The sequence below is a fragment of the Mesocricetus auratus genome, unplaced genomic scaffold (genome assembly GCF_017639785.1).
Source record: "Mesocricetus auratus isolate SY011 unplaced genomic scaffold, BCM_Maur_2.0 Super-Scaffold_100022, whole genome shotgun sequence".
Lineage (NCBI taxonomy): Eukaryota > Metazoa > Chordata > Mammalia > Rodentia > Cricetidae > Mesocricetus > Mesocricetus auratus.
In genome coordinates, this window is record NW_024429203.1 from 925,573 (window position 1) to 940,189 (window position 14,617).

At 50.7% G+C, this 14,617-nt stretch overlaps 1 protein-coding gene across 1 annotated transcript; it reads left to right on the top strand.

Moving 5' to 3' along the window:
• The first annotated feature begins 1,776 nt into the window (after positions 1-1,776).
• Positions 1,777-14,291, top strand: Pin1 (peptidylprolyl cis/trans isomerase, NIMA-interacting 1). The gene is made up of 4 exons (XM_005078571.3): positions 1,777-1,927; positions 5,641-5,859; positions 12,868-12,978; positions 13,750-14,291. Exons 1-4 carry the CDS (start codon positions 1,870-1,872, stop codon positions 13,857-13,859), a joined length of 498 nt encoding a protein of 165 aa, XP_005078628.1. The 5' UTR covers positions 1,777-1,869; the 3' UTR covers positions 13,860-14,291.
• Positions 14,292-14,617: the final 326 nt, after the last annotated feature.

Genomic DNA, 14,617 nt, shown 5'->3' on the forward strand with positions numbered 1-14,617 from the left:
TACATAGGCTTCAGGGGATCAAAAGTCATACAGCGTGGATCCACTTCTCACAGGTCAAAGAGGACTCCAGATAAGTACAGCCAGTTATCCCACCTGTCTGTTCCTGAGAATGAGATTTTCTCTCCTGGTCATGGGATTCCTGACCTTCCTGATCACTAATACTATGGGTCTAAAGAGTTCCAATTAAATACATAAGTTTTAACTTCTGTTCCCAGTTTCAAACATGTCTTAAACAGGTTTCCACTTCTGGCAAACACATCTGAACATCAGTTGCTGACCACAGCCTGCTCCTAAAGACTGGGAGCCCTAAACTTGCTGTGGATGTGAACCAGTTCAGCTGATGTGGACACCCCCTGTCTCTTCAACACAGTCTGCCAATCAGCTGCTCCTAGATAGATACCCCATTACCTAAATTCCCTTTTTGCTTTTGACTTGCATTTCAGCCTTCTTGGGTCCCCTAACTTCGTCCCAAAGTCAGCAAGAAGTAGCATGGAAAGGAATACATGGCCCTCTTTCCCCTGGCAGCAGATCTCATGACAGATGGTTGTGAGCCACCATGTGGTTGCTAGGAATTGGACTCAGGATTTTAGGAACAACAGGTAGTGCTCTTAACCATTGAGCCATCTCTCCATCCCCAGTATAATAGTTTTTTTAAGTAACTTTTTTGGTTTTTAGAGACAGGGTTTCTATGTGTAACTCTGGCTGTCCTGGAATTACCTCTGTAGACTGGGCTGGCTTCAAACTGAGAAATCCTATTGCCTCTGTTTCCCAAGTGCTAAGATTAAAGGTGTATGCTGCTATCACTGGCATAAAGTAACATTTTAAAAGCGTTATGTTTTGCCTGCATGTATACATGAATGTGCACCATGGGCAGACCTGGTGAATTGAAAAGGACCTCTGGAAGAGCAGTCCATGCTCTTAACCTCACTGAGCCATCTGGTTAGCCCTCCACAGACCTTTTTTTTCCTTCTCTCCTTTTTTTTGGGGGGGGGGGGGAGGTGTTGTTGCTTTTGTTTTGTTTTGTTTGAGACAAAGTTTCTGTATGTAGCCCTGGTTCTCCTGGAACTCATTTCATAGACCAGGCTGACCTCTGTCTCCTGAGTTCTGGGAATGTGCCACCACTCAGTTTCCTCCACAGACTATCAATTGACTTAAACCTGTCGTCGGAGCCGACCACGTTCTCCTTTCCGCTTCTTCCTGCTAGTGACAATGCCATCACCCAGCCCAGCAACCTAGGAAGGAGTCAAGTAGAGAATAGTTGAAGTGGGTTCTAAAGACTTGGAAAATGGGTGGGTAGACCAGTTGAAATGGTTAGCCTTGCAAAAAGGACTGACTTCGCTTTGGAGGAAACAGGTGGGAAGAGGGAGAACTAAAAAGCCAAATTTAGGCTTTGAGCACTTGGCTTCTTGTCACCAAGGCAACTGCATTGCTATGGCAACGGCAAAATACAGCAAAAGTACCAAATACCTCCTTACCAGCGAGCCGCTTCCGCGTGGAGGCTGGCCGACCTCCGAGAACGGCTCAATAAGGCGGGATTGGCTGCCGCAGGAACCAATCAGCAAGCTCTATTCTGTGGACTAAGCCCATCTAGAAGGTTGCGGACACCTTTTGACGCTTAAAGGAATCCTGAGCGTTCAATGGACGTCGCCCCCAGATGAGCCAATCAGCAGTGGTGTCGGGCCGGGGGGCGGAGAGTGTGTGCGGGGCGGTCCAGGAAACCGCGAGTGAGTCCAATAAAATGCTAGCGCTCTAGCGGCGCCGTGGGGCGGCCAACGGGCGTCTCTGCTGGGCGAGCCAATCGACAGTGGCGCTGGGCTGGCGCGGGGTCAGAGCTGCGGAGGCGGAGCGGGCGCTGCGGCAGGAGGGAAGATGGCGGACGAGGAGAAGCTGCCGCCGGGCTGGGAGAAGCGCATGAGTCGCAGCTCAGGTACGTCCTGGGGGTCGGCCGGGGACCCGGCAGGGCCTCGCGAGATTGCAGAAGTCGGGCTCGAGCTCACCGGGAAGGGCCGCCGCACCGCCGTCCTGCCTTGGGCGTGAAGGTTTGGGCTCCGCGGCGTAACGGGCCCGGAGAGCCAGAAGCTGAGGCAAGCGGTGGGGCGGATACGGGCACGCCGGGCTCATCCTCGCTTTTGGGCCCGGACGTCCCTAGGAGACCAGGCTGCACCCCGGAGCTCCTTTGGGAAGAAGAGACCCCGACCCGGTGCCTCTTGAGGGCGTGGGCCACCCTGATTTGGGTTCTCGGGCAGCATCTGTGACACGTGCCGGCTCATTTCCAGCACGGGATCCTGCGATAGCGATGTCTTAAAGGAGCTCAAGTTCCTTCCCAAGTCTAAACGTCGGTGTCCTTTCCCTCACCTCCCTAGATCTCTCCATCTCCGTCCCGCTCCCCCCTTCCTCCCTCCCTCCCCTTTTCCTTGGCTCATTCTCTCCCTCTCCCCGTCTCACCTCTCTCTGTCGTGCCCATCTTTCAAGGGAGGAGTTGCTCTCATTTTTCTAGTGGGGGAACTGAGGCCAGGACACGGAAAGAACTCATCAAATGATGCAGTTTAGGGACTGGGAATGCCCTGGAATGCAGTGAGTTCGTGTCCCCAGAGTCGCCTTGCCAGTGTCAGTGGCAACGCCCAGAGGAGCAGATAGGCATCTCAGGTAAACCCAGGGTCCAGCTGACTACAGAGCTCACTTAAAATTCTTATTGAACATCAGTGTGCTGGACACTGTACGTTAGCTCTCTCTGAATCAACATGTCTTTCACCCTTTTGTGGGGGAGGGGAGGTGGAAGTGTGTTAAACTGGATCTCATATGGACAACTTGCTGGATCCTCCCGCTTTAGCCCCTTAAATGCTAGGATTGCAAGCATGCGTCACTTTGCCCAATGTATTTACTGAGACAGAATCTTTATTAGTAATAGTAGTAGTTTGTGTATATGCCTGTGGAGATCAGACAGTTTTTTCTTTCCACCCTGAGAGTACCTGAGATCAAACTCACATCTTCAGACTTGGCTGCAAGCACATTTACCCATAAAGCTATTTTCTTTTTAAAATGTGTGTGTGTGCGCGTGCACAAGCAGTCTAGTCTTGAACTTGCTTCCTTGAACCTCTGGTCCCCTCCCTCACCTCTCTGAGTGCTGAGATTAGGATCACACACTACAATAAAGTTGCTGTGTAACCCAAGCTGGCGTCCAGCTCTTGGTCCTTCTGCTTCAGCCTCTGGAGCACTGAGACTACACTCATGTGCCACTGTGCCTCGTTCTGATGTCCTTATTCTCTTGCTTTCCCCCAGTTTCTCAGATGAGAAGCTGAGCTTCATGGAGATGGCCTGTCTTATCACTAAGGTTTTATTGGATTTAGCCCTAGAGTCCTTGCTCCTATCCAGGCATAAGCATACTTCTAGGTGGGTGTGGTAGCACATATTTCTAGTACCTAAGAAGCAAAAGCAGGAGGCTCTAGTTCATCATTATCCTGGGAACATAGACTTTTTAAATGTGTTTGGGTATTGTGTGTGCAGTGCCCACAGTGAAGTCTAAAGAGGGTGCTAGAGCCCTAAGACTGGAATGAGATAGTTGTGAGCTCCATGTTGGTGCTGGAAATTGAACCCCTGTCCCCTAGAAGAGCAGTTTGTGCTCTTAATCTCTGAACCATTTCTCCAGCCCCCATAGTGAGACTTTTAAAAAGCAAATCAAACAAACAAAAAAAACCTGACCCTCTTCTTAGCAGTGAACCAATTCTTGCCATTTATTCTGTGGAGCTATGATAGCCTTCTTTTGTAAATACCCAGCCCTTTATTTTCATGGTTTTTCAAGACAGGGTTTCTCTGTGTAACAGCTCTGGCTGGCCTGGAACTCACAGAGATCTGCCTGTCTCTGCCTTCTGAGTGCTGGGACTAAAGACGTGAGCCACCACCACCCTGCCATCCAGTCCTTCTCAGTGCTTGCTGAGTCACCTATGTAACCCAGAAAGACTCTTAAGTCCTTGGAGTGACCCAGAATCGACTGGGTCCTTCCTTCAAGCTCCTGCAATGCCCCTCCCTTCCCCTCCTCTTTTCTCCTTCACTATTTTTTTTTTCTGTTTTTTTGAGACAGGGTTTTTCTGTGTAGCCCTGGCTGTCCTAGAACTTACTCTATAGACCAGGCTGGTCTGAACTCACAAGAGATCTGCCTGCCTCTGCAGCCCACCTGCTGGGATTAAAGTGTGTGTCCCCCCACTGCCTGGCTAAAAATGTGTAGCCCAGGCTAGCCTCCACCTCCTTCAGCAAATGAGGTGTGTATACCACCACAACCAGATCTCCTTCGCTTTTTTGAGACTGTCTTGCAAGCTTACCCAGACTGGCTTCAAACAGCAGACACCTATCTTGTCTCAGCCTCCCTAGTGCTAGACTGTGCCCCAACAAGCCAGGCTTTTCCCTCAAGGTTTTAGGTTACCATCTCCTTTATGCTCCTCACTGTCACTTAGATGTCTCTTAGATGACATCAGGCCCCTACTTTCTTGCCCTTCACTTTAGGCCACCAGGGTAGGGATTAAGAATAAAGCTTTGGGCCTGGCAGTGGTGGCACACGCCTTTAATCCCAGCACTCAGGAGGCAGAGGCAGGCGGATCTCTGAATTTGAGGCCTGCCTGGTGTGCAGAGCGAGTTCCAGGACAGCCTCCGAAGTCACAGAGAAACCCTGTCTTGACATCCCCCCCCCCCCCCAAAGCTCTGAGGTGTTTACCTTTGCTTGTGCACAAGATAAAATTGCTGCTGCTGTAAGCAGAGATAGAGGAGGTGCTGCCTGGGTTTTGCTTGCAGTGGAGCGATGGATAGAAACAGTCATGCTTACGTTTTTCATGAATGTCTGATACTGGAACTTGAACCTAGAACCTCACAAATGCCAGGCAAGCACTGTATCAGTAAGCTACATCCCCAGCCCCATAGCATTTGTTTTTGTTTTTTTGTTTGTTTGTTTGGTTGGTTTTTGTTTTGTTTTGCTTTTTGTTTTTCAAGATAGGGTTCCTCTGTATTGTCTTGGTGCCTGTCCTGGAACTCACTCTGTAGACCAGGCTGGCCTTGAACTCACAGAGATCCGTCTGCCTCTGCCTCCCGAGTGCTGGGATTAAAGGCGTGGGCCACCACCGCCCAGCTAGCATTTGTTTTTGGTTTGGTTTGGTTTGGTTTTTGGTTTTTCAAGACAGGGTTTCTTTCTGTAACTTTGCAGGCTGTCCTGGAACTCACTCTGTAGACCAGACTGGCCTCAAACTCACAGAGATCCGCCTGCCTCTGCCTCCCAAGTGCTGGGATTAAAGGCATGTGCTACCACCTCTCAGCTGAACTTTTGATCTTATTTTGATCACTTTGTAGAGTGGCTAGTATACATGTCAGAGGACATATTGGGGTGGGTATGTTCTCTTTCCACTAGGCAATTCCTGGAGTTCTCAGAATCGGGCACGTTCCTTTCCTTGTTGAACCATCCTGCAGACCTGGAAGCTGTTTCTTCTGGTTTGCTGGTTTAATGTCTGTCTGTGTCCACCTAGAACATTAGCATAGTCCTGTCTGAGACAGGTAGGTCCTGGTGGGGACAGCATCCTCCCAAGTCAGTTCTCATCCTGGCTTTCTGGATGGAGTCCTTCTCAACCCAGCCTCAGCTAATTAGGTACTGTTCTCCCCCAGGCCGGGTATACTACTTCAACCACATCACCAATGCCAGCCAATGGGAGCGGCCCAGTGGTGGCAGCAGTGTTGGAGGCGGTAGCAAGAATGGCCAGGGGGAGCCTGCCAGGGTGCGCTGCTCGCACCTATTGGTGAAGCACAGCCAGTCTCGGAGGCCCTCATCCTGGCGGCAGGAAAAGATCACCAGGAGCAAGGAAGAGGCCCTGGAGCTGATCAATGGTGAGTGGGAGAGATGGGGGATTTTTGGGGTCCTCCTGGGGGACTACCTATGTTCCTTTTCCTGTTTTGTGACAAAATACCCTGACAAGGGCCAGCAGGCGGGTTCAGCCAGCAAAGTCACTTTCTGATAAACCCAAGGACCCAAATTCCATTCCCAGGATACATGGCAGCAAGAGATACCCTGTCCCCGGAGTTGTCCTCTCAACCCCCACCCCCACCCCCACTGCCTTCCCAGCGAATGAATGTAAACTTTTTAAAATGGTAAGCAGCTTAGGGTAGAAAGGTTTGTTTGGGCTCACATCACAGTTCCAGGTCACAGGTCACCACAGTCGGACAGTCATAGTGGCAAGAGTGAGTGGCATCACAACATTGTCAGAAACAAAGAACACTGTGCCTGTGCTAGTTAGTGCTCAATCCCCTACTCAGGGGATGGTCCTGCCAACAAGTAAGATGGGTCGTCTCATATCAGCTAAATAATCAAGACAGTCCCCACAGGGTTCCCAAGAGCCCATCTGCCACATTGACATAAGCACTACTGTCATGGGGGCCTTTCAGAAGCCCCACCAGACCCTCTGCCCAGGCTGCTCAGCATCTAGAGAAATGATTGTATTGAAAGGGGGTGGAGCTCAGTTGTTAGCATGCTCACCCAGTTTGCAGGGAGCCCTGGCTTCAGTCTCTGGTACCCTGTGAACCTGATATCTGTAACCTCAGCATAGAGCTTGGTGCTGGAAAGATGGCTCAGTGGGCAAAGGGCCTGAATTCAGTTCCTGGGACCTACGCAGTTGAAAGAGAGAACCAACTCCCTCAAGTTGTCCTCTGACCTCAGTGAAAACTGTCACATGTGCACGAATAAATGAAGGTTTTTTTTTCCTTTTTTTAGGGTTTGTTTGTTTATTTAACTTTTTTGGTTTTTCGAGACAGGGTTCCTCTGTATTGTCTTGGTGCCTGTCCTGGAACTCGCTCTGTAGACCAGGCTGGCCTTGAACTCACAGAGATCCGCCTGCCTCTGCCTCCCGAGTGCTGGGATTAAAGGTGTGTGCCACCAACTCTAGCAAGGGTTTATTCTGTCAACAGTGCCTGGATGCCTGCACACCAGAAGAGGGCACCAGATCTCATTACAGATGGTTGTGAACCACCATGTGGTTGCTGGGAATTGAACTCAGGACCTCTGGAAGAGCAGCCAGTGCTCTTACCCTCTGAGCCATCTCTCCAGCCCCTGCAAATTTTTCAAGTTCTAGGTCCTACATACTGAGTTCAAGGCCAGCCTAGGCTACTTGAAGACCTTGAAAAGAAGTGCCTATACGTGGGTTGAGCTGGGCCCCTGCAGGCCCCTCTCTCTTCCTCTCTATTTGCCATCTGAAGTGACCAGATCTAGAAAGCCAGCATACCCTAGTTAGATGGTGTCAGCGTCAGGTAAGCTCTGTGGTCTGAGAGACTCAGCCTTACTCAGGGCTCAGTTTTCTCTTCTGTAAAATGAACATTAATTTATACCTACCTGTCCCAAGAGCCACTGTAGCAGTACAGTGATGGGAGGCAGTTTTGGTCATTAGGGAGGGGCCTGGGCATCTGGATGGGTCTGGTAAGCCCAGAGCTGGCCCTGTAAAGTAAGGAGTCAGCTGCCCCACAGACAAAGGCTGACCCCTTCCATTTTTTCCTTGTAATTTACAGCAAGGTTGACAGACTTTGTTATTCAATCATTCTTTCTTATGGGATTTTTCTTTCAGGCTGTTTATTTTTGATAAATATATGTGTGTCTTTTGCCTGCATGTATGTATGTGCACCGTGTGTGTACCTAGTGTCAGAGGAGGCTAGATGGTATTGCATTCCCTTAAATTGGAAGCAGATTTGTGAGCTGCCATGTGGATATTGGCAGCTGAACCCAGGTTGTTTTGTAAGAGCAGTCAGTGCTCTACACCATCTCTTGGGTGTGTGTATATTTATCTTTATGTCTATGGGAATGCATGTGTTCAAGTGGGGAAGTCAAAGGATAATTCTCAGGGGTGAGCTCTCACCTATCGTGTGAGTCCTGGGGATTAAATTCAGATCTGGCTTGGCAGCAAGTGCAGTCACCTGCTAAGCCATCTTGCTGGCCCTTTCTGTGATTTGTTAAGATTACTTTATGTGTATGCGTGAGTACCACATGTATGTCTGCTACCCATGGAGGCTAGAAGAAGGCATCAGATCCCCTAGAACTAGAGTAACAAGCAGTCATAATCTGCCATATGTGTGCCAGGACCCAAACCTAGGTCCAAGAAGAAAATTCTGTGTTGAGTTCCAAAGTCAACAAAGGTAAAAAACAAAACAAAATTCCTTCATTGATTATTGAACCACTGACCTGTGGTTCACTCTCCAGTCCCATGTTTGTTTTGAGACACTGGCTCACCTTAAACCCAGAGCTTGTTGCAGGGGGAATCAGGTAACAGTGATAAGGACAGGGCCTGCCCCATTTGCCTCCTTCGTCTGGAGGGTACTATCAGTCTTCCTTGTGCCCTGAGGAAGCAGACGCCTGTTTTGGAAGCAGCACCTCTGCAGCCCTGCTCCCTTTTCAGCACTGGTTCCTCTATAGCTCTGGACAACTGCCAGAAGAAACCTGAGGCCCAGCTGGTGTCATCACTGTGTCCTTGTCTGAGGCAGCCTGGCTGTGTGGACAGGCCCCAGCTCCCTGTTCTCTGCTGCTTTGTTTTACTACTCATCCAGGCCCTGCGAATTTGGGAAGGTCCAAACTAAGAGTACATACAGCACCCTTCCCAGGCTTCTGTCTCCTCTGGTGGAGTGGTGCCCATCCAGCCTGATGACCTGTGGCTGGATCTCTGGGCCCCTCCTGCTGGGTCTTAGGTCTTCTAGAATAGCATATCCAATGATGATACTCCCTCCTCCCTGACCAGTCTCTTTGCCTATGGCCACCTGTGATCTGAGAGAGCCTTTGATTCTGTAGAAGGGGAAGGGGATTGTCTAAACACTTTAAGGATGAGGAGACACCCTTTTGGTTCATTTGTCCCTTAGTCGCTGTAACATAGTGCCACAAGCTTAGGTGACAGAAGTTTCTTTTATCAGGGTTCTGGAGAAGTCTCTGCCCCACGCTTTTCCTCTGATCCACTCTCAACAGCCACCACAGACCTGTGCCTTTCTCACTCTCCCCATCAGGCCCTGCTGAGATTGTTTCTCTTGTGTCCTTTGGTGCCCCTTGGCTATCTTATGCTTGCCCTACCCACCCCCTTTAATAATAGAGCTTATTATTATGCAGCCCGCCCTGACCTTAAGCTCCCTGTGCAGCCAAAGGTGACCTTGAGCTTTTAACCTGTCCACCTAGCTCCTAAATGCTGGGATTGTAGGTTTGCCTACCATCCCTAGTTTGGAAATTGAACCTAGGGTCTGGCACCCGAAGGCGAGCATTCTGCCAACTGAGCTAAAACCTTAGCCTGGCTGTGTCCCTTTCTATGAACAGGTACTTACCATTTCAGGGCCCACCCTTGTAGACTCCTTATCTCCAAGGATAGTCATACCAGGAACCAGGGCTTCTTCATAGTGAACATTGGGACTTTCTCATGCATCCTTTAGCAGAGCAGTGAACATTTATATCTGTCAAGGACTTGTGCATTAGCCTTGACTATGGCAGTCATGCCTCAGAATAACCCTCTGAACTGAGAGCTCCCATTAACCCATTAATTTTTTTCTTTCACTCTCATTTATTTGTATGCATGCAGGCATGCTACTGCAGGTAAGTTGAGGTTAGAGGAAAACCTGTAGGAGGAATTGGTTCTCCTGTTCCACTGTGGGGGTCCTGAGGACGGGACTTAGTCAGGGATGGCACAAGCACCTTTACCCACTGGACCATCTCCCTGGCTTTCCAATACCCCAGTTCATAGACCAGTTGTTTTATGAGGCTCCCAGAAGCAGAATCACCCTCCCCTTGGCCACTGGATATTCATAATGCTGGGGAACCACAGAACAGGATCAGATCCCAGCAGCTGGAGTCAGAGCTATCTCTCCTGAACCTTAGGGACTGCTGAACCCACACGTCGGCAGAGATGGACCTGTTAGGCTTGCTATCAAAGGGTCTCCTGAACACCTTTGTCTTAGTCATTGTTCTATTGCTGTGAAGAGACACCATGACCAAGGCAACTCTTAGGAAAGAAAGCCTTTAATTGGGGGCTTACTTCCCATTCCAGGGTTAGTCCATTATCGTCGTCATAGGGAGTGTAGTGGCACAGATGGCACTGGAGCAGTAGTAGCTGAGAACCTTACATCCTGATCCACAGGGAGGGAGAGAAACACTGGATCTGGTGTAGGCTTTTGAAATCTCAAAGCCCATCCCTGACAATACATTTTCTCCAACAAAGTCACACCTAATCCTTCTGATCCTTTCAAACAGTTCCACTCTTTGGTGACTAAGCATTCAAATGTATGAGCCAGTGGGACTGTTCGTGTTCAAACCACCACAACCCCAAAGCAAGTAGAGGGTCCTGTTCCAGTGTAGAAGCTCTGGAGATGCTGTTCCAGAGTCCTGGCTGAGATTTGTCCGGGAGGAAGTCTGGCCTCGGCCTTGAGTACAGAGGTCCAGGTGACAAAAAACAAGAGATGGCAGTGTCGCTACCCTTCCTCGTGGCTAGTCTCTGCTTCACTTATTCATGTATCCCTTGGCTTCCAGAAACCTGTCTCGTGCACAGGTCTAGGTACAGGGGTAGGAATGGTAAACAAGGGCACCTGGCTAGATCTAGATCTGGGGACAGGGACGGGGACGGGGGACGGCTCAGCTGTTAAGAGCACTGACTGGTTTTCTAGAAGACCCAGGTTCAATTCCCAGCAGCCACATGTCAGCTATCTATGACTCCAAAGATCTGACACTCTCATATAGACATACATGGAGACAAAACACCAATGTACATGAAATTAAAAAATTTAAAAAGAAAGAATCCCTGGCTATCCCATCTACAGATCCCTGTGGCCATGGCTACGTCCAGGTGGACATAGACTGGAGGTGGGAAGGATTACTGGTGGACCCTTTGATCGCCACAGAAGAACATGGGGAGGTCAGGGCTGTGAAGGTGGAGCTGAGAACACAGTCAGACATCCAGGGAGAAGAGAAACGGGTTTACCAGGTCAGGGTTACTGAGATGATTCCTTCTGTACAAGGGGATTCTTAATACCAAGGGTGGCTCTCAGATAGAAGTGTCAAAGCACATGGCATTGTGTGGCTCTGACAGTCTGTAGGCAGTGCTTGGTGGTGACAGCTAGTTCTGACCAAGGCAGCAAGGATAGGCAGAACAGAAGGGAGTTGGGGAGCCCCTGATAGTCAGGTGTATCCTGGTAGTATATAGATCAAACACCAAGGGAGCTGCCCTGTATTGCATTTAGGTAGGGGTGACTCCTGGGCTCTCAGTCATACTGCCTGCCCCATGTGCCAGGCATTGGAACCCTACAGGAGCCTGAGGCCCAGACCCCTTGGGAAGTAGCTAGATTCCTGGACCTCCAAACACTGGTGAAACAGCTAGTAATCTCCCTCATCAGACAGACAACGGTTGGGACCCTCAGCGAAGTGTGCAGTGGGCAGCTCACAGGTGTTCAGAAGCCTTTGGAAGTCTGGTAGCAGCTGTGTCAGGCCACCCTCACACCTGCAAAGAGCTCGTTGTGGAGCCTAATATGGTAATGCATGCCTGTGACCCCACCACTCCAGAAGTTCAGGCAGGAAGGTTCAAGGGTAGCCCAGACTGCGCAGGATGCTCTATTTCAGGAATAAAGGGACAGGGTTCCCTGGGGAGTCTCTGCCAGGTTAGCTGGGAAAAATTTGAAGGCTGATCAGGTCAGGGTAGCTGCCCTGGGAGTCTGTGTGTGCCATGGTTGTAGGTTGGGTCAGAATAGTGTCTTGTATGTCACTGGCTTTTTTGCCCATTTCAGGCATTGCCTGAACTCCCAAACTAACACGCGTCTGTGTGTGCATAACAGTTTCACTTGCATCCGGGTGCTGTGCATCCTGCTCCTGAGACATAAGTCATACAGACATGGTGCTGTGTCTCACTCCCCTAAGTCTAGGTTCTTTACATTTTGTTGTTTGTTTGTGTGGGGTTTGGTGGTTGGCAAGTGTGTTTGAAGGTTAGAGGACAACTTACAGGAGTTGGTTCTCTTCTTCCACTGTTGTGGGTTCCGTGGATGGAACTCAGTCAGATTTTGTGACACATGACTTTGTTGTTATTTTGAGACTTTGCTTCAGTCACCATTCACCTTCCTTCCAGCAGCTCTGAGCTCTGGCTCTGCCAGTACACTGTGGCACCTGTTATGTGGGACACTTGTGCAGGCGTTCACACACATCCCTTACAGCCTTGCCTCAGGGTCTCTTCAGAGTGTCCTAGTGAGAGCTCTGCTGTGCCTCCCATGTTGCACAGGTGGGGACTCCTGATGCCCACAGCTGAAGATGTCACCAGCTCCTGTGCAGAGCTTGACTGTGCTAGCCACCTGTAGTCTCCAGAGCCTTGAGACTGCCCCAGGGCTAAGGGTGGGCAGTCATCTGCTGTGAGGTTCCAACGTTTGTTTCCAGGGCTGAAAAGGCTGAAAAGAGGTCACTGAGAGAGAGAGAGAGAGAGAGAGAGAGAGAGAGAGAGAGAGAGAGAGAGAGAGAGAGAGAGAGAGAGAGTGTGTGTGTGTGTGTGTGTGTGTGTGTGTGTGTGTGTGTGTGTAGGGGGGGTCCTAATAATCTTGGGCACCGATGGGTGACTAACCTGGCTATTAAGGCCATAGTAGTGCAGTAGGTGCATGGGGATGAGACAGGTTTGCACCCTGGGGACATGCATGTGGGAGGACGGTCTTCATGGGTGTACACGATAAGGACACAGTTGTGATTGCTTGGGCATGAGGGGGTGGCAGGTGTTAGAACAGAAAGGAGGCAGCATGTCTTTATAGGGAACATGGTGCACAGGCCAGGCCTGACCCAGCTCCTGAGAGTGGCTTGTTCTCCCTGTGTCCTGGCTGGCCCCTGGGTCTCTGACATAGGGCTCTCCCTTTGTGTCCCTGCAGGCTACATCCAGAAGATTAAGTCAGGCGAAGAAGACTTTGAATCTCTGGCCTCACAGTTCAGCGATTGCAGCTCTGCCAAAGCCAGGGGAGACCTGGGTGCCTTCAGCAGAGGTAGGCAAGAGGGTTTACCACCACACCCAACCCCTTCCCTATAGTGTTTTGGGGGTGGTTGGGTCCATGAAGGAGGAGAAGCCCTGTTCTGTGCCTTTCTAATCCACCAGGTGGCAGCATAGCTCTTGGGCTTCTTGGCCTGTATTTTTTGTGCTGCAAAAAGGGATGTAAAACCTCCCTGGTGTCTTCCCTCCAGGGTCATTGTCACCCTCACCAGCCCATCAAGGCGACTCTGTTTTGTCATTGGCATCTAGCTATAAGACAGGATCCCTGAGAATCCTATTCTTTCCCAGATGGGGAAAATGGGCAGGCAAGGCAATGTTAGGTCCAGTTGGTGACCCAGAGCTCAAGAGTGTCTGCCAAGGGCAGAGGAACTGAGGATTCTTCCTCCTCCCTTCTCTCCTTCATCTCCTTGTCGTGGGCTGGGGTTCTAGTGTGGGCACCTGCCTGGGAGAGGGAGTCTGGCAAGGCCCTCTGCTGTCAGCCCAAGCTACCTGCAGGACAGATGGTGTTCAGCTGGGAACCATGAGAGTTCATCATGCAGCGTGTCTAAATGTACAGCGCAGTGCTGCCTGCCATCCCTCATGCTGTCCTTGGGCTTCCCAGAGCCTCCTTAATGGGCCTGTGGCCCTCAGCTGGGCCACAGCTCAGCGCTGCAGGGTGACAGGGCCATAAAGCCTGTGATGAATGTGCTTGAGACTAGGTGCAGGCAGGAGCCCCATCTCCGTGCAACCTGCACCTGACCCCCACCACCTCTGCTGTTTCACACAGGTCAGATGCAGAAACCGTTTGAGGATGCATCGTTTGCTCTACGGACAGGGGAGATGAGTGGGCCAGTGTTCACAGATTCGGGCATCCATATCATCCTGCGCACAGAATGAGGGCGGGCAACTGGCCAGCCTGCTCAGGCTGCCAAGCAGTCCATGGACGCCCCTTCCTGCTACTGTCACACAGTATTTATTATTCGTAAAATGGCTGGGGGGGGGGGGGCTCTGAGATAAGGACTCTGAGCTTCCTTTTCCCTGTTTGCCCCCAGTTGGGGCTGTCCTAGCCAGGCTCCTTCTGAAGGCCTTAACTTCAGAAGGGCAGTGGGGGTATGGAGGCCCCCAAGCTTAGGGGGTCAGAGGTGGCCTGAACCCTCCCCCCCACCCCCATCCCAGAGGCAGGCAAGGGGCCCTTGTTTCTTTTTAGTTTTATGCTCCATTTCTCTGTTCAGTTGCAAAAAGCAGACGTTCCACACCTGGCGATGCAGCAGCTTAGCCTCAGGGTGTGATGCAGCGCCCCGTGCGCCTTCCATTAAACCTGGAACCACTGGTTGGTGATACTGTATTTCATTACTTTTCTGATGAGGTGTAGGGTTCCTCTCTCAGGGGAGGAACTGTCACCCATCATGTCCCAAGCCCAGGTGTCCAAACTGTTCTCCAGTCCTAAGAAGCTGCCTTTTCAAGTGCCTGGGGTGCTGGCACGAAATTTTCCCACTAGCTAAGCTCCCAGGGCAGCTGCAGTTATGCCAAGCCCCTTAGAGATTATTCAAGGATACACAGGACACTTCCGCCCCCCCAATACCCTGCTTCCAGTTGGTAGGCATGGAGAGATCCTGGGGGAGCCCGGCTCAGCACCTGCCTTGGCACACTCCATC